A 24,637-nucleotide genomic window follows, 5' to 3' on the forward strand; every position below is an offset into this window, starting at 1 on the left:
GATGTACAGCATGGAAACAGACAGTTTGGTCCAACTCGCCCATGCCGACCAGATATCCAAACCTAATCTAATCCCATTTGCGAGCACTTGGCCCATATCCCCCTAAACCTTTCCTTTTCATATACCCAGCCAGATGCCTTTTAAATGTTGTAATGTACTCGCCTCCACCACTTCCTCTGGCAGCTCATTCCATACATGCACTGCCCTCTGTGTGAAAACGTTGCCCCTTGGGTCCCTTTTATATCTTTACCCTCTCACCCTAAACCTGTGCCCTCTTGTTCCAGACTTGCGCACCCCAGGGAAAAGACCTTTGTCTATTTATCATATCCATGCTCCACATGATTTTATAAACCTCTATAAGGTTTATAGACCCTCCGACGCTCTAGGGAAAACAGTGCCAGGTTATTTAGCTTCTTCTTAGTTCAAATCCTCCAACCCTGGCAACATTCTTGTAAGTCCTCTCTGAACCCTTTGAAAATTCACTGCATCCTTCCAATAGGAAGGAGACCAGAATTGCCCGCAGTATTCCAAAAATGGCCTAACCAATGTCCTGTACAGCCGCAACATGAGCTCCAAACTCATATATTCAATCCGCTGACCAATAAAGGAAAGTGTACCTTTCTACCTATCCTTTCTACCTATGACTTCACTTTCAAGGAACTATGAACCTGCACTCCAAGGTCTCTTGGTTAAGCAACACTCCCCAGGACCTTACCATTAAGTAGCTAAATCCTGCTCTGATTTGCTTTTCCAAAATGCAGCACCTGGCACATCAATTGTTAAAATTTGCTGGGAATAACTAATGTGAATGAGACGTGGGAAGGTATTGAATGTTGCATGAAAAAAAACTTAGCGTCTTCTCACGAGAAGCTAATGAGAGGAAGTCAGCTCAAAATAAAGACATGCAAGTTATACATTTTACTTAGGTGGGGCAAGGTGCTCTCGAAGGTATAATCAGAGCCAAAGATAGTTAACACTCTCAGGAGAAGAGAACATTGAGCACTGGTTTGTATATGATTACATTCTTGGCACCATCACATGATCTAAGTGTTAATAATGTTAGGAATGTATTATAAGTTAATTTGTTTTCCCTGACATTTTGAAATAATATGAAAAGTCTATTGTTAAGTCCTGTTTGACTCAGTTGTTTAGAACTCCTGGCCTCAGTTGACATCAGCTCGGTTTCAAAATTTTAGATAATACGGAAGGTGTTATAATATTAAGATGTTGCCCACAATTATTTTTGAGAGTTCTGCTCTGCACACTTTCCATTCCTTCTCCCCAATAAGGCCCGGCAGCACAGTTTATTTTCATGATTTTAATGTAGAATGAATTTCATACTTGGGTACAGTCATTTCCGATTGTTAACGTCTTGATATTCAGTGTCTGTTTTGTAGTCCTTTGAAGGAAACTATCACTTAATCCAGTAGTTCACAAAATTCTGCTTTGTTTTGCACTAAATTCCACTTACTTTGCACTTCGATTTATCCTGTAACTTGGAATCCTTAATACAACAACATAAAAGTGAAAGCAGCAATTTTGGGTCGAAGATTTTATATTTATAGTATTGTGAATAAGAAGGAACAGTTAGTATTGAAGGATGTGTCAGTAAGTATTTTTTTGTAATGCATTTTTAAATTCTGTTTTGTTTCATTACAGGCTAGCAGCAGGAGGAGGGAGTGGAGCTGGCCTCTGTGGTTGGAGAGGCCAGTGTGTCTGGGTCTCAGCGCTGCATGGCTGCGATGGCGCCCGCTCTCACAGAAGCGGCAACTGAAGCTCACCATAGATTCAAACTGGCAACTCCATCTTCCTCCCTCTCTCCATCAGGCACAGCGGACTGTGATAACAGCAATTCCCTTAACAATTCCAAAAGGAAAGCCTTTGCAGACGACCACAGTCTGGATTTTCGGAAAAACTCCAGGAGTGAAGATCACTGCAAATTGGTATCCCCATACCGCTGTCTTGATGCAGCATCTCGTCCACCTCCTCCCCCAGAATCAGTGAAACTCCAAGGATCTTTCAGCAAGCACGCAGTCATCAAATCTCATACCATATTGTCACATTCATTACTGGACACCGGTGTAATTAGGGCAGAGCTGATTGACGGGCAACCTGCCTTGGAATTTTCTCCTAGCCTTTTGAAAACAATGAGTGCAAGTAGTAACCAACCTTCACTGCCCTTACCCCCACAACCACCAGTCAATGGCTTGGCCAAGAAGTCTGCTGTTAATATACGCTCAGATTCTGATCTGAACAGTGCAGAAGTTGTGGGAAAAGCAGTTTACCCAGAGCTGCCACACGTTGGGCCCAACCAAGTAGAAAATTCTAGCAAATTGGCTTTGAATAGCAATATAACAACAAGGGAAGTGGAAGGAGAAGAAAGCACTTTGGAAGAGTTAAACCCTATCACAGAGGATTTATCCAACTCTGAGGCCATCAGGCAGCCAGAATTTGGAGAAAATGGTGTTGGTAATAAAGAACTTTTATTCTCAACAGGAAGCTCACTTAGTACAGTTTGTGCAAATTCTGTTGATTGCAAGTCTTCTGCCTCAAAATCAAGTTCCATGAACATTGTGGATACTGAGGTTCATAGTAGGACGCTGCTGGCTCAGACTAGGCAAAGTGAAATTGAAAGAAGGGCTTGTAGGCTTCGGAAAAGACTAGAAGTTGTTCAGGCAAAGCAGGTGGAGCGTCACGTTCAACAGCAACTTGGAGGATTTGTGGAGAAAACTGTACACAGACTTCCCTACTTTGACTGTCTGAAACGTCAGGATGGGTCGCTGCGAAATCAGCAGTTGGTTTTCGCTTGTAAATCAGATTCTGCCTCACGGAAAGGGGGTGAAAGTGTTTCGGAAACATTGGCAAATTTCTTCAAGAGCAGTTCGGTGTCGAAAGGGATTGAAAAATTTGTTTCAAGTTCTGACTCAAAGCTACGGTTCAGCGAGAATGCGTTTGATTCGGATGTTACTGAGAGCAGTTCTGGTGGAGAATCTGACACTGAAGAGGAATTATTTGCCAAAGTGGGAATGGAGCAGTATCAGGCACCTGTGTAAGTATAACATAAAGGGCTTTGATACATCTGATACCTTTGTAGATGTCATGATGGAAAGTACTTCAAATATCTTTCTCCTACTTTTCAGAATCTCGTAGAATCTTCCGCTGTGAAATTGCTTTTTGGCTACAACTAGTGATGTTCTTAAAGATTTAAATTAGACCTGGAAGTTGGGGATAGCCTACTCCTTAGAAAGGGGCAGAAAAAGGAATCATCAGGTATTGAAAGGATGGTAACCAGTATAATTGCTTAAGCGGGTTGCTTGATTAAACACAGGGTTGTTGTTATGTAGATTGATCATGAGAACATTACAGATTTTGATATAAATGGATTGTCAGACTGGATTTGGTTTAGGGAAAAAAAGCAATCTCTTTACACTTGCCAGTTAACAGCCACAGGCTGGCTTGCATTGTACAAACAGTGATGCAGTAGATATGTGAAAAATAATTTTTCAGTTTGTTCATACCTGCCCTTTTACAGTCAGTGGTGTTTAAAAAACAGGACTTATTCTGAAAACCTCATATTTTGTCCTTGGCTGCGGTCTTTGGATCACTGTGCTCAAGTCTGCCATGTTGCCAGTAGAGTCAGACATGTTTTCATTACAAAGTCCCAGTGCACTTGTCTCTCTTCCCCCCCCCCCCCCGCATTTGCAGTTTCGACTGGGGACGTAGCCAGGTGAGCAGCAGGCTGACATTGAACACATCAGAAGCATTGGCCCCTCAAGTTGAAGAATGTACTGATCTATTTGTCAGTTCTGTTATGGAATATGTGGTGCTATTGACCTTCTTGGAGGTTTTTATGGTCGCTTCTGGACTCTGCATGCAAGCAAAATGAGCCTTGTCATCTGGTTGGTTAACCTTCACTTTTCTGCTACTTATTCGAAGCATATTGCATTATTGCAGCATCTTTGAATCTAGCATGGTAGAAGCAGATGTCAGCGGCGAAGTTTCCAGGCTTCCTCCATCATAAAAACGGCTGTTAGAACAGTTGGGTTGTTCTCTTCTATCTTAACAAAAGCCTTGACTTTGACAATGAGGTGCCATTGATTGTTTTTTTAAAATTCCTAATTGTCCCTAATCCATTAGCTGGAGCTTCGCCAAGAATTTGTGGGGCAATGCCAGAATTATGTTTGAGGCTAGAATTATCCAGATACTTGGGGCAGTTGCCTGTATCTGTTAAGTTTTCTTCACTTTCCTGAGAAATGTTAGCACAGACTATGCATTGAACTCCTTGAGAGGATTTAAACTAGTAAGGTGAGGGGGTGGGACCCAGGGAGGTAGTGAGGAAAGAGATCAATCTGAGATTGGTACAATTGAGAACAGAAGTGAGTCAAACAGTCAGGGCAGGCTGGGACAAGGTAGGACTAATAAATTAAACTGCATTTATTTCAATGCAAGGGGCCTAACAGGGAAGGCAGATGAACTCAGGGCATGGTTAGGAACATGGGACTGGGATATCATAGCAATTACAGAGACATGGCTCAGGGATGGGCAGGACTGGCAGCTTAATGTTCCAGGATACAAATGCTACAGGAAGGATAGAAAGGGAGGCAAGAGAGGAGAGGGAATGGCATTTTTGATAAGGGATAGCAATACAGCTATGCTGAGGGAGGATATTCCTGAAAATACATCCAGGGAAGTTATTTGGGTGGAACTGAGAAATAAGAAAGGGATGATCCCCTTAATGGGATTGTATTATAGACCCTCCAATAGTCAGAGGGAAATTGAGAAACAAACTTGTAAGGAGATCTCAGCTATCTGTAAGAATAATAGGGTAGTTATGGTAGGGGATTTTAACTTTCCAAACATCGACTGGGATTGCCATAGTGTTAAAGGTTTAAATGGAGAGGAATTTGTTAAGTGTGTACATGACAATTTTCTGATTCAGTATGTGGATGTACCTACTAGAGAAGGTGCAAAACCTGACCTAATCTTGGGAAATAAGGCAGGTCAGGTGACTGAGGTGTCAGTGGGGGAGCACTTTGGGGCCAGTGACCATAGTTCTATTTGTTTTAAAATAATGATGGAAAAGGATAGACCAGGTCTAAAAGTTGAAGTTCTAAATTGGAGAAAGGCCGATTTTGACGGTATTAGGCAAGAACGTTCGAAAGCTGATTGGAGGCAGATGTTCGCAGGTAAAGGGAAGGATGGAAAATGGGAAGCCTTCAGAAGTGAGATAACGAGAATCCAGAAAAAATATATTCCTGTCAGGGTGAAAGGGAAGGCTGGTGGGTATGGGGAATGCTGGATGACGAAAGAAATTGAGGGTTTGGTTAAGAAAAAGAAGGAGGCATATGTCAGATATCGACAGGATAGATCGAGTGAATCCTTAGAGGCGTATAAAGGAAGTAGGAGTATACTTAAGAGGGAAATCAGGAGGGCAAAAAGGGGACATGAGATAGCTTTGGCAAATAGAATTAAGGAGAATCCAAAGGGTTTTTACAAAAAATTAAGGACAGAAGGGTAACTTAGGAGAGAATAGGGCCCTTCAAAGATCAGCAAGGCGGTCTTTGTGTGGAGCCACAGAAAATGGGGGAGATACTAAATGAATATTTTGCATCAGTATTTACTGTGGAAAAGGATATGGAAGATATAGACTGTAGGGAAATAGATGGTGACATCTTGCAAAATGTCCATCTCACAGAGGAGGAAGTGCTGGATGTCTTGAAATGGTTAAAGGTAGGATAATTCCCCAGGACCTGATCGGGTGTACCCGAGAACTCTGTGGGAAGCTAGAGAAGTGATTGCTGGGCCTCTTGCTGAGATATTTGTATCATCGATAGTCACAGGTGAGGTGCTGGAAGACTGGAGGTTGGTAAATGTGGTGCCACTGTTTAAGAAGGGTGGTAAAGACAAGCCAGGGAACTATAGACTGGTGAGCCTGACCTCAGTGGTCAGCAAGTTGTTGGAGGGAATCCTGAGTGACAGGATGTACTTGATTGAGTTTTTTGAAGAAGTAAATTGATGAGGGCAGAGCAGTAGATGTGATCTATATGGACTTCAGTAAGGCGTTCGACAAGGTTCCCCATGGGACACTGATTAGCAAGGTTAGATCTCATGGAATACAGGGAGAACGAGCCATTTGGATACAGAATTGGCTCAAAACTAGAAGACAGAGGGTGGTGGTGGAGGGTTGTTTTTCAGACTGGAGGCCTGTGACCAGTGCAGTGTCACAAGGATCGGTGCTGGATCCTCTACTTTTTGTCATTGTCATAAATGATTTGGATGTGAGCATAAGAGGTACAGTTAGTAAGTTTGCAGATGAAATCAAAATTGGAGGTTACCTCAGATTACAACAGGATCTGGACCAGATGAGCTAATGAGCTGAGAAGTGGCAGATGGAGTTTAATTCAGATAAATGCGAGGTGGTGCATTTTGGGAAAGCAAATCTTAGCAGGACTTACACACTTAATGGTAAGGTCATAGGGGAGTGTTGGTGAACAAAGAGACCTTGGAGTGCAGGTTCATCGCTCCTTTCAAGTGGAGCCGCAGGTAGATAGGATGGTGAAGAAGGCGTTTGGTATGCTTTCCTTTATTGGTCAGAGTATTGAGTACAGGACATTGGTTAGGCCACTGTTGGAATATTGCATGCAACTTTGGACTCCTTCCTATTGGAAAGATGTTGTGAAACTTGAAAAGGTTTAGAAAAGATTTACAAGGATGTTGCCAGGGTTAGAGGATTTGAGCTATAGGGAAAGGCTGAACAGGCTGGGGCTGTTTTCCCTGGAGCGTCAGAGGCTGAAGGGTGACCTTATAGAGGTTACAAAATTCAGGGGCATGGACAGGATAAATAGACAAAGTCTTTTCTGTGGGGTTGCAGTGTCCAGAACTAGAGGGCATAGGTTTTGGGTGAGAGGGGAAAGATATAAAAGAGACCTAAGGGGAAACTTTTTCACTCAGAGGGTGGTACGTTTATGGAATGAGCTGCCAGAGGATGTTGTGGAGGCTGGTGCAATTTTAACATTTAAGAGGCATTTGGATGGGTATATGAATAAGAGGGGTTTGGAGGGATAAGGGCTGGGTGCTGGCAGATGGGACTAGATTGGGTTGGGATATCTGGTCGCCATGGATAAGTTGGACGGAAGGGTCTGTTTCCATGCTGTACATCTCTATGAATCTATGACATGTTCTTTGCTTTGCTTTCCATGATTACACATTTTACCTTTAAACATTAACTGGATGGTAAAACATTCTGGTTTCAACTGTGTGAAAATGGTGTTTTGGTGCAAACTCGTTCAGGATGCAGGCAAGATCATTTTGCAGCCGATCATGTTGCAGCCAATCATCTTTTATTGCTGCCAGAACTGCTGCACCCTTAACTACTAAGGATGTAGAAAGCTATTTCTTTACTTGAATTGGTCCAGCTATCCATTGCTACATGTGAACTTGGCTGCTTAGAACTTTGCCATGCTTTGAAGATTGATTTTACACCTGCTATTGAGGTTTAAGCCATGTCTTCTAAATGTCTAGAATATTTATATGTGTGAAAGTAGAATCTCAGACTATGAAGGAATGAAAAAGTCCTTGAAAATTTTTAATTTAAATCTGTGTTGTATTCCATGATATTTTTCATAGTTCACTTAAATGCTTTTCATGAATCATATCCAAATGAAAGTTTTTGAACCAATCAGCTATTGCAGTCACCCTAACTATCAGGTTCACCCTTGGGTAACGTTGTACAGTTTGAACTGGCTTTTAACCTTCATTCTTCTAACTTGATGACTGTACAGATATTTCATTATTTCACTTCGCTTTGGCTTTAGTTAGAAGTTGCTGCTGTTTGTGGTGTACTTGTGAAAGCAATGGCACAAGACCAGCCAATTTGAATAGGGTGTGGCCATATCACAGTTTAGACCATTAAATCGTACCAAATTACGTAAACCTTTATGACAATGTGACTGTTATCCTTGCAGCTATCTGCCAGCAGTGTCGAATCTTGTGATAATGCAAGTGTTTTTCCATTAGCTAGCCATAGGGGAAGCAGTTGTTCATTGATTTGGAGATGCTGGTGTTGGACTGCAATGTACAACGTTAAAAATCACACAACACCAGGTTATAGTCAAACAGGTTTAGTTGGAAGCCCACTAGCTTACGGAGCGCCACTCCTCCTTCAGGCGGTTGTGGAGGACACAGAATTTATAGCAAAAACTGAATATGATGGAACTGAATTTATACATTGAAAAATACCTTGATTGTCTGTTGAGTCTTTCATCAGTTCGAATACCATGATGGTTTCACTTCTTTCATGTGTAAATCACCAAACCTTTTTTTAAAAGTTGCATTCTCAGGTTAACTGTAACAATTGGTGTTAGCTGGACAATATGTTAAAGATGTTAGCAATCTGTGTTCTCTGTCTCTGCCATGATGTTTAGATTGATTCTAATCTAAAAAGTGAGATAGGTGTTTTGCATGAATTCATGCAATTTTTGAGCAAAGTGTAATGTAACTCTGCAAGTACAAAATCACCCCCAAATATGTGTGTATGTGCGCATGTGGGTCTGTGTGTCTGTCTGTCTGGGTTGGGGGGTTGTGAGTGTGAGAGTGTCGAGTGGTCTAAGTCTCTGAGAGGATGAATGTGAGAGTGTGGGCGTGTATGTGTTTGTAAAGAGGGTGTGCATGTCTGGAAGGGGGGTGGGAGTGTGTGTGGGTGGGGTGTGTGTGTGAGTGGGGGTGTGGGTGGGGTGTGTGTGTGAGTGGGGGTGTGGGTGGGGTGTGTGTCTGTGTAAGTGGGGGTGTGGGTGGGGTGTGTGTGTGTGTGTAAGTGGGGGTGTGGGTGGGGTGTGTGTGTGTGTGTAAGTGGGGGTGTGGGTGGGGTGTGTGTGTGTGTGTAAGTGGGGGTGTGGGTGGGGTGTGTGTGTGTGTGTAAGTGGGGGTGTGGGTGGGGTGTGTGTGTGTGTGTAAGTGGGGGTGTGGGTGGGGTGTGTGTGTGTAAGTGGGGGTGTGGGTGGGGTGTGTGTGTGTAAGTGGGGGTGGGGTGTGTGTGTGTGTGTAAGTGGGGGTGGGGTGTGTGTGTGTAAGTGGGGGTGGGGTGTGTGTGTGTAAGTGGGGGTGGGGTGTGTGTGTGTGTGTGTAAGTGGGGGTGGGGTGTGTGTGTAAGTGGGGGTGGGGTGTGTGTGTGAGTGGGGGTGGGGTGTGTGTGTGAGTGGGGGTGTGGGTGGGGTGTGTGTGTGAGTGGGGGTGTGGGTGGGGTGTGTGTGTGAGTGGGGGTGTGGGTGGGGTGTGTGTGTGAGTGGGGGTGTGGGTGGGGTGTGTGTGTGAGTGGGGGTGTGGGTGGGGTGTGTGTGTGAGTGGGGGTGTGGGTGGGGTGTGTGTGTGAGTGGGGGTGTGGGTGGGGTGTGTGTGAGAGTGGGGGTGTGGGTGGGGTGTGTGTGAGAGTGGGGGTGTGGGTGGGGTGTGTGTGTGAGTGGGGGTGTGGGTGGGGTGTGTGTGTGAGTGGGGGTGTGGGTGGGGTGTGTGTGTGAGTGGGGGTGTGGGTGGGGTGTGTGTGTGAGTGGGGGTGTGGGTGGGGTGTGTGTCTGTGTGTGAGTGGGGGTGTGGGTGGGGTGTGTGTGTGTGTGTGAGTGGGGGTGTGGGTGGGGTGTGTGTGTGTGTGTAAGTGGGGGTGTGGGTGGGGTGTGTGTGTGTGTGTAAGTGGGGGTGTGGGTGGGGTGTGTGTGTGTGTGTAAGTGGGGGTGTGGGTGGGGTGTGTGTGTGTGTGTAAGTGGGGGTGTGGGTGGGGTGTGTGTGTGTGTGTAAGTGTGGGTGGGGTGTGTGTGTGTGTGTAAGTGTGGGTGGGGTGTGTGTGTGTGTGTAAGTGTGGGTGGGGTGTGTGTGTGTGTAAGTGTGGGTGGGGTGTGTGTGTGTGTAAGTGGGGGTGTGGGTGGGGTGTGTGTGTGTGTAAGTGGGGGTGTGGGTGGGGTGTGTGTGTGTGTAAGTGGGGGTGTGGGTGGGGTGTGTGTGTGTGTAAGTGGGGGTGTGGGTGGGGTGTGTGTGTGTGTGTAAGTGGGGGTGTGGGTGGGGTGTGTGTGTGTGTGTGGGTGGGGTGTGTGTGTGTGTGTAAGTGGGGGTGTGGGTGGGGTGTGTGTGTGTGTGTAAGTGGGGGTGTGGGTGGGGTGTGTGTGTGTGTGTAAGTGGGGGTGTGGGTGGGGTGTGTGTGTGTGTGTAAGTGGGGGTGTGGGTGGGGTGTGTGTGTGTGTGTAAGTGGGGGTGTGGGTGGGGTGTGTGTGTGTGTGTAAGTGGGGGTGTGGGTGGGGTGTGTGTGTGTGTGTGTAAGTGGGGGTGTGGGTGGGGTGTGTGTGTGTGTGTAAGTGGGGGTGTGGGTGGGGTGTGTGTGTGTGTGTAAGTGGGGGTGTGGGTGGGGTGTGTGTGTGTGTGTAAGTGGGGGTGTGGGTGGGGTGTGTGTGTGTGTGTAAGTGGGGGTGTGGGTGGGGTGTGTGTGTGTGTGTAAGTGGGGGTGTGGGTGGGGGGTGTGTGTGTGTGTAAGTGGGGGTGTGGGTGGGGGGTGTGTGTGTGTGTAAGTGGGGGTGTGGGTGGGGGGTGTGTGTGTGTGTGTAAGTGGGGGTGTGGGTGGGGGGTGTGTGTGTGTGTGTAAGTGGGGGTGTGGGTGGGGGGTGTGTGTGTGTGTAAGTGGGGGTGTGGGTGGGGTGTGTGTGTGTGTGTAAGTGGGGGTGTGGGTGGGGTGTGTGTGTGTGTAAGTGGGGGTGTGGGTGGGGTGTGTGTGTGTGTGTAAGTGGGGGTGTGGGTGGGGTGTGTGTGTGTGTGTAAGTGGGGGTGTGGGTGGGGTGTGTGTGTGTGTGTAAGTGGGGGTGTGGGTGGGGTGTGTGTGTGTGTAAGTGGGGGTGGGGTGTGTGTGTGTGAGTGGGGGTGGGGGTGGGGTGTGTGTGTGTGAGTGGGGGTGGGGGTGGGGTGTGTGTGTGTGTGAGTGGGGGTGTGGGTGGGGTGTGTGTGTGTGAGTGGGGGAGGGGTGTGTGTGTGTGTGTGAGTGGGGGAGGGGTGTGTGTGTGTGTGTAAGTGGGGGTGGGGTGTGTGTGTGTGTGTAAGTGGGGGTGGGGGTGTGGGTGGGGTGTGTGGGGGTGGGGGTGGGGTGTGTGTGTGTGTGTAAGTGGGGGTGGGGGTGGGGTGTGTGTGTGTGTGTGTGTAAGTGGGGGTGGGGGTGGGGTGTGTGTGTGTGTAAGTGGGGGTGTGGGTGGGGTGTGTGTGTGTAAGTGGGGGTGGGGGTGGGGTGTGTGTGTGTGTGTAAGTGGGGGTGGGGGTGGGGTGTGTGGGGGTGGGGTGTGTGTGTGTAAGTGGGGGTGGGGGTGGGGTGTGTGTGTGTGTGAGTGGGGGTGGGGGTGGGGTGTGTGTGTGTGAGTGGGGGTGGGGGTGGGGTGTGTGTGTGGGTGGGGGTGGGGTGTGTGTGTGTGTGGGTGGGGGTGGGGTGTGTGTGTGTGTGGGTGGGGGTGGGGTGTGTGTGTGTGTGAGTGGGGGTGGGGTGTGTGTGTGTGTGAGTGGGGGTGGGGTGTGTGTGTGTGTGAGTGGGGGTGGGGTGTGTGTGTGTGTGTAAGTGGGGGTGGGGGGTGGGGTGTGTGTGTGTGTAAGTGGGGGTGGGGGGTGGGGTGTGTGTGTGTGTAAGTGGGGGTGGGGGGTGGGGTGTGTGTGTGTGTGAGTGGGGGTGTGGGTGGGGTGTGTGTGTGTGTAAGTGGGGGTGTGGGTGGGGTGTGGGGGTGTGGGTGGGGTGTGTGTGTGTGTAAGTGGGGGTGGGGTGTGTGTGTGTGTGTAAGTGGGGGTGGGGTGTGTGTGTGTGTGTAAGTGGGGGTGGGGGTGGGGTGTGTGGGGGTGGGGGTGGGGTGTGTGTGTGTGTGTAAGTGGGGGTGGGGTGTGTGGGGGTGGGGGTGGGGTGTGTGTGTGTGTGTAAGTGGGGGTGGGGTGTGTGGGGGTGGGGGTGGGGTGTGTGTGTGTGTGTAAGTGGGGGTGGGGGTGGGGTGTGTGTGTGTGTGGGGGTGGGGTGTGTGTGTGGGGGTGGGGGTGGGGGTGGGGTGTGTGTGTGTGTGGGGGTGGGGGTGGGGGTGGGGTGTGTGTGTGTGTGTAAGTGGGGGTGGGGGTGGGGTGTGTGTGTGTGTGTAAGTGGGGGTGGGGGTGGGGTGTGTGTGTGTGTAAGTGGGGGTGGGGTGTGTGTGTGTGTGTAAGTGGGGGTGGGGGTGTGGGTGGGGTGTGTGGGGGTGGGGGTGGGGTGTGTGTGTGTGTGTAAGTGGGGGTGGGGGTGGGGTGTGTGTGTGTGTGTGTGTAAGTGGGGGTGGGGGTGGGGTGTGTGGGGGTGGGGGTGGGGTGTGTGTGTGTGTAAGTGGGGGTGTGGGTGGGGTGTGTGTGTGTAAGTGGGGGTGGGGGTGGGGTGTGTGTGTGTGTGTAAGTGGGGGTGGGGGTGGGGTGTGTGGGGGTGGGGTGTGTGTGTGTGTAAGTGGGGGTGGGGGTGGGGTGTGTGTGTGTGTGGGTGGGGGTGGGGTGTGTGTGTGTGTGAGTGGGGGTGGGGGTGGGGTGTGTGTGTGTGAGTGGGGGTGGGGGTGGGGTGTGTGTGTGTGTGGGTGGGGGTGGGGTGTGTGTGTGTGGGGGTGGGGTGTGTGTGTGTGTGGGTGGGGGTGGGGTGTGTGTGTGTGTGAGTGGGGGTGGGGTGTGTGTGTGTGTGAGTGGGGGTGGGGTGTGTGTGTGTGTGAGTGGGGGTGGGGTGTGTGTGTGTGTGAGTGGGGGTGGGGTGTGTGTGTGTGTGAGTGGGGGTGTGGGTGGGGTGTGTGTGTGTGTAAGTGGGGGTGTGGGTGGGGTGTGGGGGTGTGGGTGGGGTGTGTGTGTGTGTAAGTGGGGGTGGGGTGTGTGTGTGTGTAAGTGGGGGTGGGGTGTGTGTGTGTGTGTAAGTGGGGGTGGGGGTGGGGTGTGTGGGGGTGGGGTGTGTGTGTGTGTGTAAGTGGGGGTGGGGGTGGGGTGTGTGTGTGTGTGGGGGTGGGGTGTGTGTGTGTGTGTGGGGGTGGGGGTGGGGGTGGGGTGTGTGTGTGTGTGTAAGTGGGGGTGGGGGTGGGGTGTGTGTGTGTGTGTAAGTGGGGGTGTGGGTGGGGTGTGTGTGTGTGTGTAAGTGGGGGTGGGGGTGGGGTGTGTGTGTGTGTGTAAGTGGGGGTGGGGTGTGTGTGTGTGTAAGTGGGGGTGGGGTGTGTGGGGGTGGGGGTGGGGTGTGTGTGTGTGTGTAAGTGGAGGTGTGGGTGGGGTGTGTGTGTGTGTGTAAGTGGAGGTGTGGGTGGGGTGTGTGTGTGTAAGTGGAGGTGTGGGTGGGGTGTGTGTGTGTAAGTGGGGGTGTGGGTGGGGTGTGTGTGTGTGTAAGTGGGGGTGTGGGTGGGGTGTGTGTGTGTGTAAGTGGGGGTGTGGGTGGGGTGTGTGTGTGTGTAAGTGGGGGTGTGGGTGGGGTGTGTGTGTGTGTGTAAGTGGGGGTGTGGGTGGGGTGTGTGTGTGTGTGTAAGTGGGGGTGTGGGTGGGGTGTGTGTGTGTGTGTAAGTGGGGGTGTGGGTGGGGTGTGTGTGTGTGTGTAAGTGGGGGTGTGGGTGGGGTGTGTGTGTGTGTAAGTGGGGGTGTGGGTGGGGTGTGTGTGTGTGTAAGTGGGGGTGTGGGTGGGGTGTGTGTGTGTGTAAGTGGGGGTGTGGGTGGGGTGTGTGTGTGTGTAAGTGGGGGTGTGGGTGGGGTGTGTGTGTGTGTGTAAGTGGGGGTGTGGGTGGGGTGTGTGTGTAAGTGGGGGTGTGGGTGGGGTGTGGGGGTGTGGGTGGGGTGTGTGTGTGTGTAAGTGGGGGTGGGGTGTGTGTGTGTGTGTAAGTGGGGGTGGGGTGTGTGTGTGTGTGTAAGTGGGGGTGGGGTGTGTGTGTGTGTGTAAGTGGGGGTGGGGTGTGTGTGTGTGTGTAAGTGGGGGTGGGGGTGGGGTGTGTGGGGGTGGGGGTGGGGTGTGTGTGTGTGTGTAAGTGGGGGTGGGGGTGGGGGTGGGGTGTGTGTGTGTGTGGGGGTGGGGGTGGGGGTGGGGTGTGTGTTTGTGTGGGGGTGGGGGTGGGGTGTGTGTGTGTGGGGGTGGGGGTGGGGGTGGGGTGTGTGTGTGTGTGTGTAAGTGGGGGTGGGGGTGGGGTGTGTGTGTGTGTGTAAGTGGGGGTGGGGGTGGGGTGTGTGTGTGTGTGTAAGTGGGGGTGTGGGTGGGGTGTGTGTGTGTGTGTAAGTGGGGGTGGGGGTGGGGTGTGTGTGTGTGTGTAAGTGGGGGTGGGGTGTGTGTGTGTGTGTAAGTGGGGGTGGGGTGTGTGGGGGTGGGGGTGGGGTGTGTGTGTGTGTGTGTAAGTGGGGGTGTGGGTGGGGTGTGTGTGTGTGTAAGTGGGGGTGTGGGTGGGGTGTGTGTGTGTGTAAGTGGGGGTGTGGGTGGGGTGTGTGTGTGTGTAAGTGGGGGTGTGGGTGGGGTGTGTGTGTGTGTAAGTGGGGGTGTGGGTGGGGTGTGTGTGTGTGTAAGTGGGGGTGTGGGTGGGGTGTGTGTGTGTGTACGTGGGGGTGTGGGTGGGGTGTGTGTGTGTGTAAGTGGGGGTGTGGGTGGGGTGTGTGTGTGTGTAAGTGGGGGTGTGGGTGGGGTGTGTGTGTGTGTGTAAGTGGGGGTGTGGGTGGGGTGTGTGTGTGTGTGTAAGTGGGGGTGTGGGTGGGGTGTGTGTGTGTGTGTAAGTGGGGGTGTGGGTGGGGTGTGTGTGTGTGTGTAAGTGGGGGTGTGGGTGGGGTGTGTGTGTGTGTGTAAGTGGGGGTGTGGGTGGGGTGTGTGTGTGTGTGTAAGTGGGGGTGTGGGTGGGGTGTGTGTAAGTGGGGGTGGGGTGTGTGTGTGTAAGTGGGGGTGGGGTGTGTGTGTGTAAGTGGGGGTGGGGTGTGTGTGTGTGTGTAAGTGGGGGTGGGGTGTGTGTGTGTAAGTGGGGGTGGGGTGTGTGTGTGTAAGTGGGGGTGGGGTGTGTGTGTGTAAGTGGGGGTGGGGTGTGTGTGTAAGTGGGGGTGGGGGGGTGGGGTGTGTGTGTGTGTGTAAGTGGGGGTGGGGTGTGTGTGTGTGTGTAAGTGGGGGTGTGGGTGGGGTGTGTGTGTGTGTGTAAGTGGGGGTGTGGGTGGGGTGTGTGTGTGTGTAAGTGGGGGTGGGGTGTGTGTGTAAGTGGGGGTGGGGTGTGTGTGTGTAAGTGGGGGTGGGGTGTGTGTGTGTGTGTAAGTGGGGGTGGGGTGTGTGTGTGTAAGTGGGGGTGGGGGTGGGGTGTGTGTGTGTGTGTAAGTGGGGGTGGGGTGTGTGTGTAAGTGGGGGTGGGGGGGTGGGGTGTGTGTGTGTGTGTAAGTGGGGGTGGGGTGTGTGTGTGTGTGTAAGTGGGGGTGGGGTGTGTGTGTGTGTGTACGTGGGGGTGTGGGTGGGGGGTGTGTGTGTGTGTAAGTGGGGGTGTGGGTGGGGTGTGTGTGTGTAAGTGGGGGTGGGGTGTGTGTGTGTGTGTAAGTGGGGGTGGGGTGTGTGTGTGTAAGTGGGGGTGGGGTGTGTGTGTAAGTGGGGGTGGGGGGGTGGGGTGTGTGTGTGTGTGTGTGTAAGTGGGGGTGGGGTGTGTGTGTGTAAGTGGGGGTGGGGTGTGTGTGTGTAAGTGGGGGTGGGGTGTGTGTGTGTAAGTGGGGGTGGGGTGTGTGTGTGTAAGTGGGGGTGGGGTGTGTGTGTGTAAGTGGGGGTGGGGTGTGTGTGTGTAAGTGGGGGTGGGGTGTGTGTGTGTAAGTGGGGGTGGGGTGTGTGTGTGTAAGTGGGGGTGGGGTGTGTGTGTAAGTGGGGGTGGGGGGGTGGGGTGTGTGTGTGTGTGTAAGTGGGGGTGGGGTGTGTGTGTGTGTGTAAGTGGGGGTGGGGTGTGTGTGTGTGTGTGTACGTGGGGGTGTGGGTGGGGGGTGTGTGTGTGTGTAAGTGGGGGTGTGGGTGGGGTGTGTGTGTGTAAGTGGGGGTGGGGTGTGTGTGTGTGTGTAAGTGGGGGTGGGGTGTGTGTGTGTAAGTGGGGGTGGGGTGTGTGTGTAAGTGGGGGTGGGGGGGTGGGGTGTGTGTGTGTGTGTGTGTAAGTGGGGGTGGGGGGGTGGGGTGTGTGTGTGTGTAAGTGGGGGTGGGGGGGTGGGGTGTGTGTGTGTGTAAGTGGGGGTGGGGGGGTGGGGTGTGTGTGTGTGTAAGTGGGGGTGGGGGGGTGGGGTGTGTGTGTGTGTGTAAGTGGGGGTGGGGGGTGGGGTGTGTGTGTGTGTAAGTGGGGGTGGGGGGTCGGGTGTGTGTGTGTGTAAGTGGGGGTGGGGGGGTGGGGTGTGTGTGTGTGTAAGTGGGGGTGGGGGGGTGGGGTGTGTGTGTGTGTAAGTGGGGGTGGGGGGGTGGGGTGTGTGTGTGTGTAAGTGGGGGTGGGGGGGTGGGGTGTGTGTGTGTGTAAGTGGGGGTGGGGGGGTGGGGTGTGTGTGTGTGTAAGTGGGGGTGGGGGGGTGGGGTGTGTGTGTGTGTAAGTGGGGGTGGGGGGGTGGGGTGTGTGTGTGTGTGGCGTGTGTGTAAGTGGGGGTGGGGGGTGTGTGTGTGTGTGGCGTGTGTGTGGGGGGGTGGGGGGTGTGTGTGTGTGTGGCGTGTGTGTGTGTGGGGGTGGCGTGTGTGTGTGTGTGTGGGGGTGGCGTGTGTGTGTGTGGGGGTGGCGTGTGTGTGTGTGGGGGTGGCGTGTGTGTGGGGGTGGCGTGTGTGTGTGTGTGGGGGTGGCGTGTGTGTGTGGGGGTGGCGTGTGTGTGTGTGTGGGGGTGGCGTGTGTGTGTGTGTGTAAGTGGGGGTGGGGTGTGTGTGTGTGTGTAAGTGGGGGTGTGGGTGGGGTGTGTGTGTGTGTAAGTGGGGGTGTGGGTGGGGTGGGCGTGTGTGGGGGTGGCGTGTGTGTGTGTGGGGGTGGCGCGTGTGTGTGTGTGGGGGTGGCGCGTGTGTGTGTGTGGGGGTGGCGTGTGTGTGTGTGGGGGTGGCGTGTGTGTGTGTGTGTAAGTGGGGGTGTGGGTGGGGTGTGTGTGTGTGTAAGTGGGGGTGGGGTGTGTGTGTGTGTGTAAGTGGGGGTGTGGGTGGGGTGTGTGTGTGTGTAAGTGGGGGTGTGGGTGGGGTGTGTGTGTGTGTGTGGGGGTGGCGTGTGTGGGGGTGGCGTGTGTGTGTGTGGGGGTGGCGTGTGTGGGGGTGGCGTGTGTGTGTGTGGGGGTGGCGCGTGTGTGTGGGGGTGGCGCGTGTGTGGGGGTGGCGCGTGTGTGTGTGTGGGGGTGGCGCGTGTGTGTGTGTGGGGGTGGCGCGTGTGTGTGTGTGGGGGTGGCGCGTGTGTGTGTGTGGGGGTGGCGCGTGTGTGTGTGTGGGGGTGGCGTGTGTGTGTGTGGGGGTGGCGTGTGTGTGTGTGGGGGTGGCGTGTGTGTGTGTGGGGGTGGCGTGTGTGTGTGTGGGGGTGGCGCGTGTGTGTGTGTGGGGGTGGCGTGTGTGTGTGTGTGGGGGTGGCGTGTGTGTGTGTGTGGGGGTGGCGTGTGTGTGTGTGGGGGTGGCGTGTGTGTGTGTGGGGGTGGCGTGTGTGTGTGTGGGGGTGGCGCGTGTGTGTGTGTGGGGGTGGCGCGTGTGTGTGTGTGGGGGTGGCGCGTGTGTGTGTGTGGGGGTGGCGCGTGTGTGTGTGTGGGGGTGGCGCGTGTGTGTGTGTGGGGGTGGCGCGTGTGTGTGTGTGGGGGTGGCGCGTGTGTGTGTGTGGGGGTGGCGCGTGTGTGTGTGTGGGGGTGGCGCGTGTGTGTGTGTGGGGGTGGCGCGTGTGTGTGTGTGGGGGTGGCGCGTGTGTGTGTGTGGGGGTGGCGCATGTGGGGGTGTCGCGTGTGTGTGTGTGTATGGGGGTGGCGCGTGTGTGTGTATGGGGGTGGCGCGTGTGTGTGTGTGTAAGGGGGTGGCGGGGGTGGCGTGTGTGTGTGTGGGGGTGGCGTGTGTGTGTGGGGGTGGCGCGTGTGTGGGGGTGGCGCGTGTGTGGGGGTGGCGCGTGTGTGTGTGTGGGGGTGGCGCGTGTGTGTGTGTGGGGGTGGCGCGTGTGTGTGTGTGGGGGTGGCGCGTGTGTGTGTGTGGGGGTGGCGTGTGTGTGTGTGGGGGTGGCGTGTGTGTGTGGGGGTGGCGTGTGTGTGTGTGTGGGGGTGGCGTGTGTGTGTGTGTGTAAGTGGGGGTGGGGTGTGTGTGTGTGTGTAAGTGGGGGTGTGGGTGGGGTGTGTGTGTGTGTAAGTGGGGGTGGGGTGTGTGTGTGTGTAAGTGGGGGTGGGGTGTGTGTGTGTGTAAGTGGGGGTGGGGTGTGTGTGTGTGTGTAAGTGGGGGTGTGGGTGGGGTGTGTGTGTGTGTAAGTGGGGGTGTGGGTGGGGTGTGTGTGTGTGTAAGTGGGGGTGTGGGTGGGGTGTGTGTGTGTGTGTGGGGGTGGCGTGTGTGGGGGTGGCGTGTGTGTGTGTGGGGGTGGCGTGTGTGTGTGTGGGGGTGGCGCGTGTGTGTGGGGGTGGCGCGTGTGTGGGGGTGGCGCGTGTGTGTGTGTGGGGGTGGCGCGTGTGTGTGTGTGGGGGTGGCGTGTGTGTGTGTGGGGGTGGCGTGTGTGTGTGTGTGGGGGTGGCGTGTGTGTGTGTGGGGGTGGCGTGTGTGTGTGTGGGGGTGGCGTGTGTGTGTGTGGGGGTGGGGTGTGTGTGTGTGTAAGTGGGGGTGGGGGGGTGGGGTGTGTGTGTGTGTAAGTGGGGGTGGGGGGGTGGGGTGTGTGTGTGTGTAAGTGGGGGTGGGGGGGTGGGGTGTGTGTGTGTGTGGCGTGTGTGTAAGTGGGGGTGGGGGGTGTGTGTGTGTGTGGCGTGTGTGTGGGGGGGTGGGGGGTGTGTGTGTGTGTGGCGTGTGTGTGTGTGGGGGTGGCGTGTGTGTGTGTGTGTGGGGGTGGCGTGTGTGTGTGTGGGGGTGGCGTGTGTGTGGGGGTGGCGTGTGTGTGTGTGTGGGGGTGGCGTGTGTGTGTGTGTGGGGGTGGCGTGTGTGTGTGTGTGTAAGTGGGGGTGGGGTGTGTGTGTGTGTGTAAGTGGGGGTGTGGGTGGGGTGTGTGTGTGTGTAAGTGGGGGTGTGGGTGGGGTGTGTGTGTGTGTAAGTGGGGGTGTGGGTGGGGTGGGCGTGTGTGGGGGTGGCGTGTGTGTGTGTGGGGGTGGCGCGTGTGTGTGTGTGGGGGTGGCGCGTGTGTGTGTGTGGGGGTGGCGTGTGTGTGTGTGGGGGTGGCGTGTGTGTGTGTGTGTAAGTGGGGGTGTGGGTGGGGTGTGTGTGTGTGTAAGTGGGGGTGGGGTGTGTGTGTGTGTGTAAGTGGGGGTGTGGGTGGGGTGTGTGTGTGTGTAAGTGGGGGTGTGGGTGGGGTGTGTGTGTGTGTGTGGGGGTGGCGTGTGTGGGGGTGGCGTGTGTGTGTGTGGGGGTGGCGTGTGTGGGGGTGGCGTGTGTGTGTGTGGGGGTGGCGCGTGTGTGTGGGGGTGGCGCGTGTGTGGGGGTGGCGCGTGTGTGTGTGGGGGTGGCGCGTGTGTGTGTGTGGGGGTGGCGCGTGTGTGTGTGTGGGGGTGGCGTGTGTGTGTGTGGGGGTGGCGTGTGTGTGTGTGGGGGTGGCGTGTGTGTGTGTGGGGGTGGCGTGTGTGTGTGTGTGGGGGTGGCGTGTGTGTGTGTGTGGGGGTGGCGTGTGTGTGTGTGTGGGGGTGGCGTGTGTGTGTGTGGGGGTGGCGTGTGTGTGTGTGGGGGTGGCGTGTGTGTGTGTGGGGGTGGCGTGTGTGTGTGTGTGGGGGTGGCGCGTGTGTGTGTGTGGGGGTGGCGCGTGTGTGTGTGTGGGGGTGGCGCGTGTGTGTGTGTGGGGGTGGCGCGTGTGTGTGTGTGGGGGTGGCGCGTGTGTGTGTGTGGGGGTGGCGCGTGTGTGTGTGTGGGGGTGGCGTGTGTGTGGGGGTGGCGCGTGTGTGTGTGTGGGGGTGGCGCGTGTGTGTGTGTGGGGGTGGCGCGTGTGTGTGTGTGGGGGTGGCGCGTGTGTGTGTGTGGGGGTGGCGCATGTGGGGGTGTCGCGTGTGTGTGTGTGTATGGGGGTGGCGCGTGTGTGTGTATGGGGGTGGCGCGTGTGTGTGTGTGTAAGGGGGTGGCGGGGGTGGCGTGTGTGTGTGTGGGGGTGGCGTGTGTGTGTGGGGGTGGCGCGTGTGTGTGGGGGTGGCGCGTGTGTGGGGGTGGCGCGTGTGTGGGGGTGGCGCGTGTGTGTGTGTGGGGGTGGCGCGTGTGTGTGTGTGGGGGTGGCGCGTGTGTGTGTGTGGGGGTGGCGCGTGTGTGTGTGTGGGGGTGGCGTGTGTGTGTGTGGGGGTGGCGTGTGTGTGTGGGGGTGGCGTGTGTGTGTGTGTGGGGGTGGCGTGTGTGTGTGTGTGTAAGTGGGGGTGGGGTGTGTGTGTGTGTGTAAGTGGGGGTGTGGGTGGGGTGTGTGTGTGTGTAAGTGGGGGTGTGGGTGGGGTGTGTGTGTGTGTGTGGGGGTGGCGTGTGTGGGGGTGGCGTGTGTGTGTGTGGGGGTGGCGCGTGTGTGTGGGGGTGGCGCGTGTGTGGGGGTGGCGCGTGTGTGTGTGTGGGGGTGGCGCGTGTGTGTGTGTGGGGGTGGCGTGTGTGTGTGTGGGGGTGGCGTGTGTGTGTGTGGGGGTGGCGTGTGTGTGTGTGGGGGTGGCGTGTGTGTGTGTGTGGGGGTGGCGTGTGTGTGTGTGTGGGGGTGGCGTGTGTGTGTGTGGGGGTGGCGTGTGTGTGTGTGGGGGTGGCGTGTGTGTGTGTGGGGGTGGCGTGTGTGTGTGTGGGGGTGGCGTGTGTGTGTGTGGGGGTGGCGTGTGTGTGTGTGGGGGTGGCGTGTGTGTGGGGGTGGCGTGTGTGTGGGGGTGGCGTGTGTGTGGGGGTGGCGCGTGTGTGTGTGTGGGGGTGGCGCGTGTGTGGGGGTGGCGCGTGTGTGGGGGTGGCGCGTGTGTGTGTGTGGGGGTGGCGCGTGTGTGTGTGTGGGGGTGGCGCGTGTGTGTGTGTGGGGGTGGCGCGTGTGTGTGTGTGGGGGTGGCGCGTGTGTGTGTGTGGGGGTGGCGCGTGTGTGTGTGTGGGGGTGGTGTGTGTGTGTGGGGGTGGCGCGTGTGTGTGTGTGGGGGTGGCGCGTGTGTGTGTGTGGGGGTGGCGCGTGTGTGTGTGTGGGGGTGGCGCGTGTGGGGGTGTCGCGTGTGTGTGTGTGTATGGGGGTGGCGGGGGTGGCGTGTGTGTGTGTGGGGGTGGCGTGTGTGTGTGGGGGTGGCGTGTGTGTGTGGGGGTGGCGTGTGTGTGTGGGGGTGGCGTGTGTGTGTGGGGGTGGCGTGTGTGTGTGGGGGTGGCGTGTGTGTGTGGGGGTGGCGTGTGTGTGTGGGGGTGGCGTGTGTGTGTGGGGGTGGCGTGTGTGTGTGGGGGTGGCGTGTGTGTGTGGGGGTGGCGTGTGTGTGTGGGGGTGGCGTGTGTGTGTGGGGGTGGCGTGTGTGTGTGGGGGTGGCGTGTGTGTGTGTGGGGGTGGCGTGTGTGTGTGTGGGGGTGGCGTGTGTGTGTGTGGGGGTGGCGTGTGTGTGTGGGGGTGGCGTGTGTGTGTGGGGGTGGCGTGTGTGTGTGGGGGTGGCGCGTGTGTGTGTGTGGGGGTGGCGTGTGTGTGTGAGTGGGTGGCGTGTGTGTGTGAGGGGTTGGCGTGTGTGTGTGAGGGGGTGGCGTGTGTGTGAGGGGGTGGCGTGTGTGTGTGGGGGTGGCGCGTGTGTGTGTGAGGGAGTGTCGTGTGTGGGGGTGGCGTGTGTGTGTGTGTGGGGGTGGCGTGTGTGTGTGTGTGGGGGTGGCGTGTGTGTGTGGGGGTGGCGTGTGTGTGTGGGGGTGGCGTGTGTGTGTGAGGGGGTGGCGTGTGTGTGTGAGGGGGTGGCGTGTGTGTGTGGGGGTGGCGCGTGTGTGTGTGAGGGAGTGTCGTGTGTGGGGGTGGCGTGTGTGTGTGTGTGTGGGGGTGGCGTGTGTGTGTGTGTGGGGGTGGCGTGTGTGTGTGTGTGGGGGTGGCGTGTGTGTGTGGGGGTGGCGTGTGTGTGTGGGGGTGGCGTGTGTGTGTGGGGGTGGCGTGTGTGTGTGGGGGTGGCGTGTGTGTGTGGGGGTGGCGTGTGTGTGTGGGGGTGGCGTGTGTGTGTGGGGGTGGCGCGTGTGTGTGTGAGGGAGTGTCGTGTGTGGGGGTGGCGTGTGTGTGTGTGTGGGGGTGGCGTGTGTGTGTGTGTGGGGGTGGCGTGTGTGTGTGGGGGTGGCGTGTGTGTGTGTGTGTGGGGGTGGCGTGTGTGTGTGGGGGTGGCGTGTGTGTGTGGGGGTGGCGTGTGTGTGTGGGGGTGGCGGGGGTGTGTGTGTGGGGGTGGCGGGGGTGTGTGTGTGGGGGTGGCGTGTGTGTGTGTGTGGGGGTGGCGTGTGTGTGTGTGTGGGGGTGGCGTGTGTGTGTGTGTGGGGGTGGCGTGTGTGTGTGTGTGGGGGTGGCGTGTGTGTGTGTGTGGGGGTGGCGTGTGTGTGTGTGGGGGTGGCGTGTGTGTGTGGGGGTGGCGTGTGTGTGTGGGGGTGGCGTGTGTGTGTGTGGGGGTGGCGTGTGTGTGTGTGGGGGTGGCGTGTGTGTGTGTGGGGGTGGCGTGTGTGTGTGTGGGGGTGGCGTGTGTGTGTGGGGGTGGCGTGTGTGTGTGGGGGTGGCGTGTGTGTGTGGGGGTGGCGTGTGTGTGTGGGGGTGGCGTGTGTGTGTGGGGGTGGCGTGTGTGTGTGGGGGTGGCGTGTGTGTGTGGGGGTGGCGTGTGTGTGGGGGTGGCGTGTGTGTGTGGGGGTGGCGTGTGTGTGTGGGGGTGGCGTGTGTGTGTGGGGGTGGCGTGTGGGGGTGGCGTGTGTGTGTGGGGGTGGCGTGTGTGTGTGGGGGTGGCGTGTGTGTGTGGGGGTGGCGTGTGGGGGTGGCGTGTGTGTGTGGGGGTGGCGTGTGTGTGTGGGGGTGGCGTGTGTGTGTGGGGGTGGCGTGTGTGTGAGGGAGTGTCGTGTGTGGGGGTGGCGTTTGTGTGTGTCTGGGGGTGGCGTGTGTGTCTGGGGGTGGCGTGTGTGTGTGTGTGTGGGGGTGGCGCGTGTGTGTGTGTGGGGGTGGCGCGTGTGTGTGTAAGGGGTGGCGCGTGTGTGTGTAAGGGGTGGCGCGTGTGTGTGTGTGTGGGGGTGGCGTGTGTGTGTGTAAGGGGTGGGGGTGGCGTGTGTGTGTGTAAGGGGTGGGGGTGGCGTGTGTGTGTGTAAGGGGTGGGGGTGGCGTGTGTGTGTGTACGGGGTGGGGGTGGCGTGTGTGTGTGTAAGGGGTGGGGGTGGCGTGTGTGTGTGTAAGGGGTGGGGGTGGCGTGTGTGTGTGTAAGGGGTGGGGGTGGCGTGTGTGTGTGTAAGGGGTGGGGGTGGCCTGTGTGTGTGTGTGTGGGGGTGGCCTGTGTGTGTGTGTGTGTGGGGGTGGCCTGTGTGTGTGTGTGTGGGGGTGGCCTGTGTGTGTGTGTGTGGGGGTGGCCTGTGTGTGTGTGTGTGGGGGTGGCCTGTGTGTGTGTGTGTGTGTGTGGGGGTGGCCTGTGTGTGTGTGTGTGTGTGTGGGGGTGGCCTGTGTGTGTGTGTGTGGGGGTGGCCTGTGTGTGTGTGTGTGGGGGTGGCCTGTGTGTGTGTGTGTGGGGGTGGCCTGTGTGTGTGTGTGTGGGGGTGGCCTGTGTGTGTGTGTGTGGGGGTGGCCTGTGTGTGTGTGTGTGTGTGTGGGGGTGGCCTGTGTGTGTGTGTGTGTGTGTGGGGGTGGCCTGTGTGTGTGTGTGTGGGGGTGGCCTGTGTGTGTGTGTGTGGGGGTGGCCTGTGTGTGTGTGTGTGGGGGTGGCCTGTGTGTGTGTGTGTGGGGGTGGCCTGTGTGTGTGTGTGTGGGGGTGGCCTGTGTGTGTGTGTGTGGGGGTGGCCTGTGTGTGTGTGTGTGTGGGGGTGGCCTGTGTGTGTGTGTGTGTGGGGGTGGCCTGTGTGTGTGTGTGTGTGGGGGTGGCCTGTGTGTGTGTGTGTGTGGGGGTGGCCTGTGTGTGTGTGTGTGTGGGGGTGGCCTGTGTGTGTGTGTGTGGGGGTGGCCTGTGTGTGTGTGTGTGGGGGTGGCCTGTGTGTGTGTGTGTGTGGGGGTGGCCTGTGTGTGTGTGTGTGGGGGTGGCCTGTGTGTGTGTGTGTGGGGGTGGCCTGTGTGTGTGTGTGTGGCGTGTGTGTGTGTGGGGGTGGCGTGTGGGGGTGGCGTGTGTGTGTGGGGGTGGCGTGTGTGTGTGGGGGTGGCGTGTGTGTGTGGGGGTGGCGTGTGTGTGTGGGGGTGGCGTGTGTGTGTGGGGGTGGCGTGTGTGTGTGTAAGGGGTGGGGGTGGCGTGTGTGTGTGTAAGGGGTGGGGGTGGCGTGTGTGTGTGTAAGGGGTGGGGGTGGCGTGTGTGTGTGTAAGGGGTGGGGGTGGCGTGTGTGTGTGTAAGGGGTGGGGGTGGCGTGTGTGTGTGTAAGGGGTGGGGGTGGCGTGTGTGTGTGTAAGGGGTGGGGGTGGCGTGTGTGTGTGTAAGGGGTGGGGGTGGC

General features: G+C 56.6%; 1 protein-coding gene across 4 annotated transcripts in view; it reads left to right on the forward strand.

Moving 5' to 3' along the window:
* The window catches only part of kansl1b (KAT8 regulatory NSL complex subunit 1b), a 314,956-nt gene that overhangs the window by 96,942 nt on the left and 193,377 nt on the right, over window positions 1-24,637 (forward strand). For all 4 annotated transcript variants that reach the window (XM_043675343.2, XM_043675342.2, XM_043675346.2 and 1 more), the window contains one exon: window positions 1,660-3,049. In XM_043675343.2, coding sequence (XP_043531278.2) covers window positions 1,734-3,049 — 1,316 coding nt within the window. In that variant the 5' untranslated portion in view covers window positions 1,660-1,733. The remainder of the gene's footprint in view (window positions 1-1,659; window positions 3,050-24,637) is intronic.

Source organism: Chiloscyllium plagiosum, unplaced genomic scaffold, assembly GCF_037043375.1.
Source record: "Chiloscyllium plagiosum isolate Xiang-an unplaced genomic scaffold, Cpla_swu_hap1 HiC_scaffold_32, whole genome shotgun sequence".
Taxonomy (NCBI): domain Eukaryota; kingdom Metazoa; phylum Chordata; class Chondrichthyes; order Orectolobiformes; family Hemiscylliidae; genus Chiloscyllium; species Chiloscyllium plagiosum.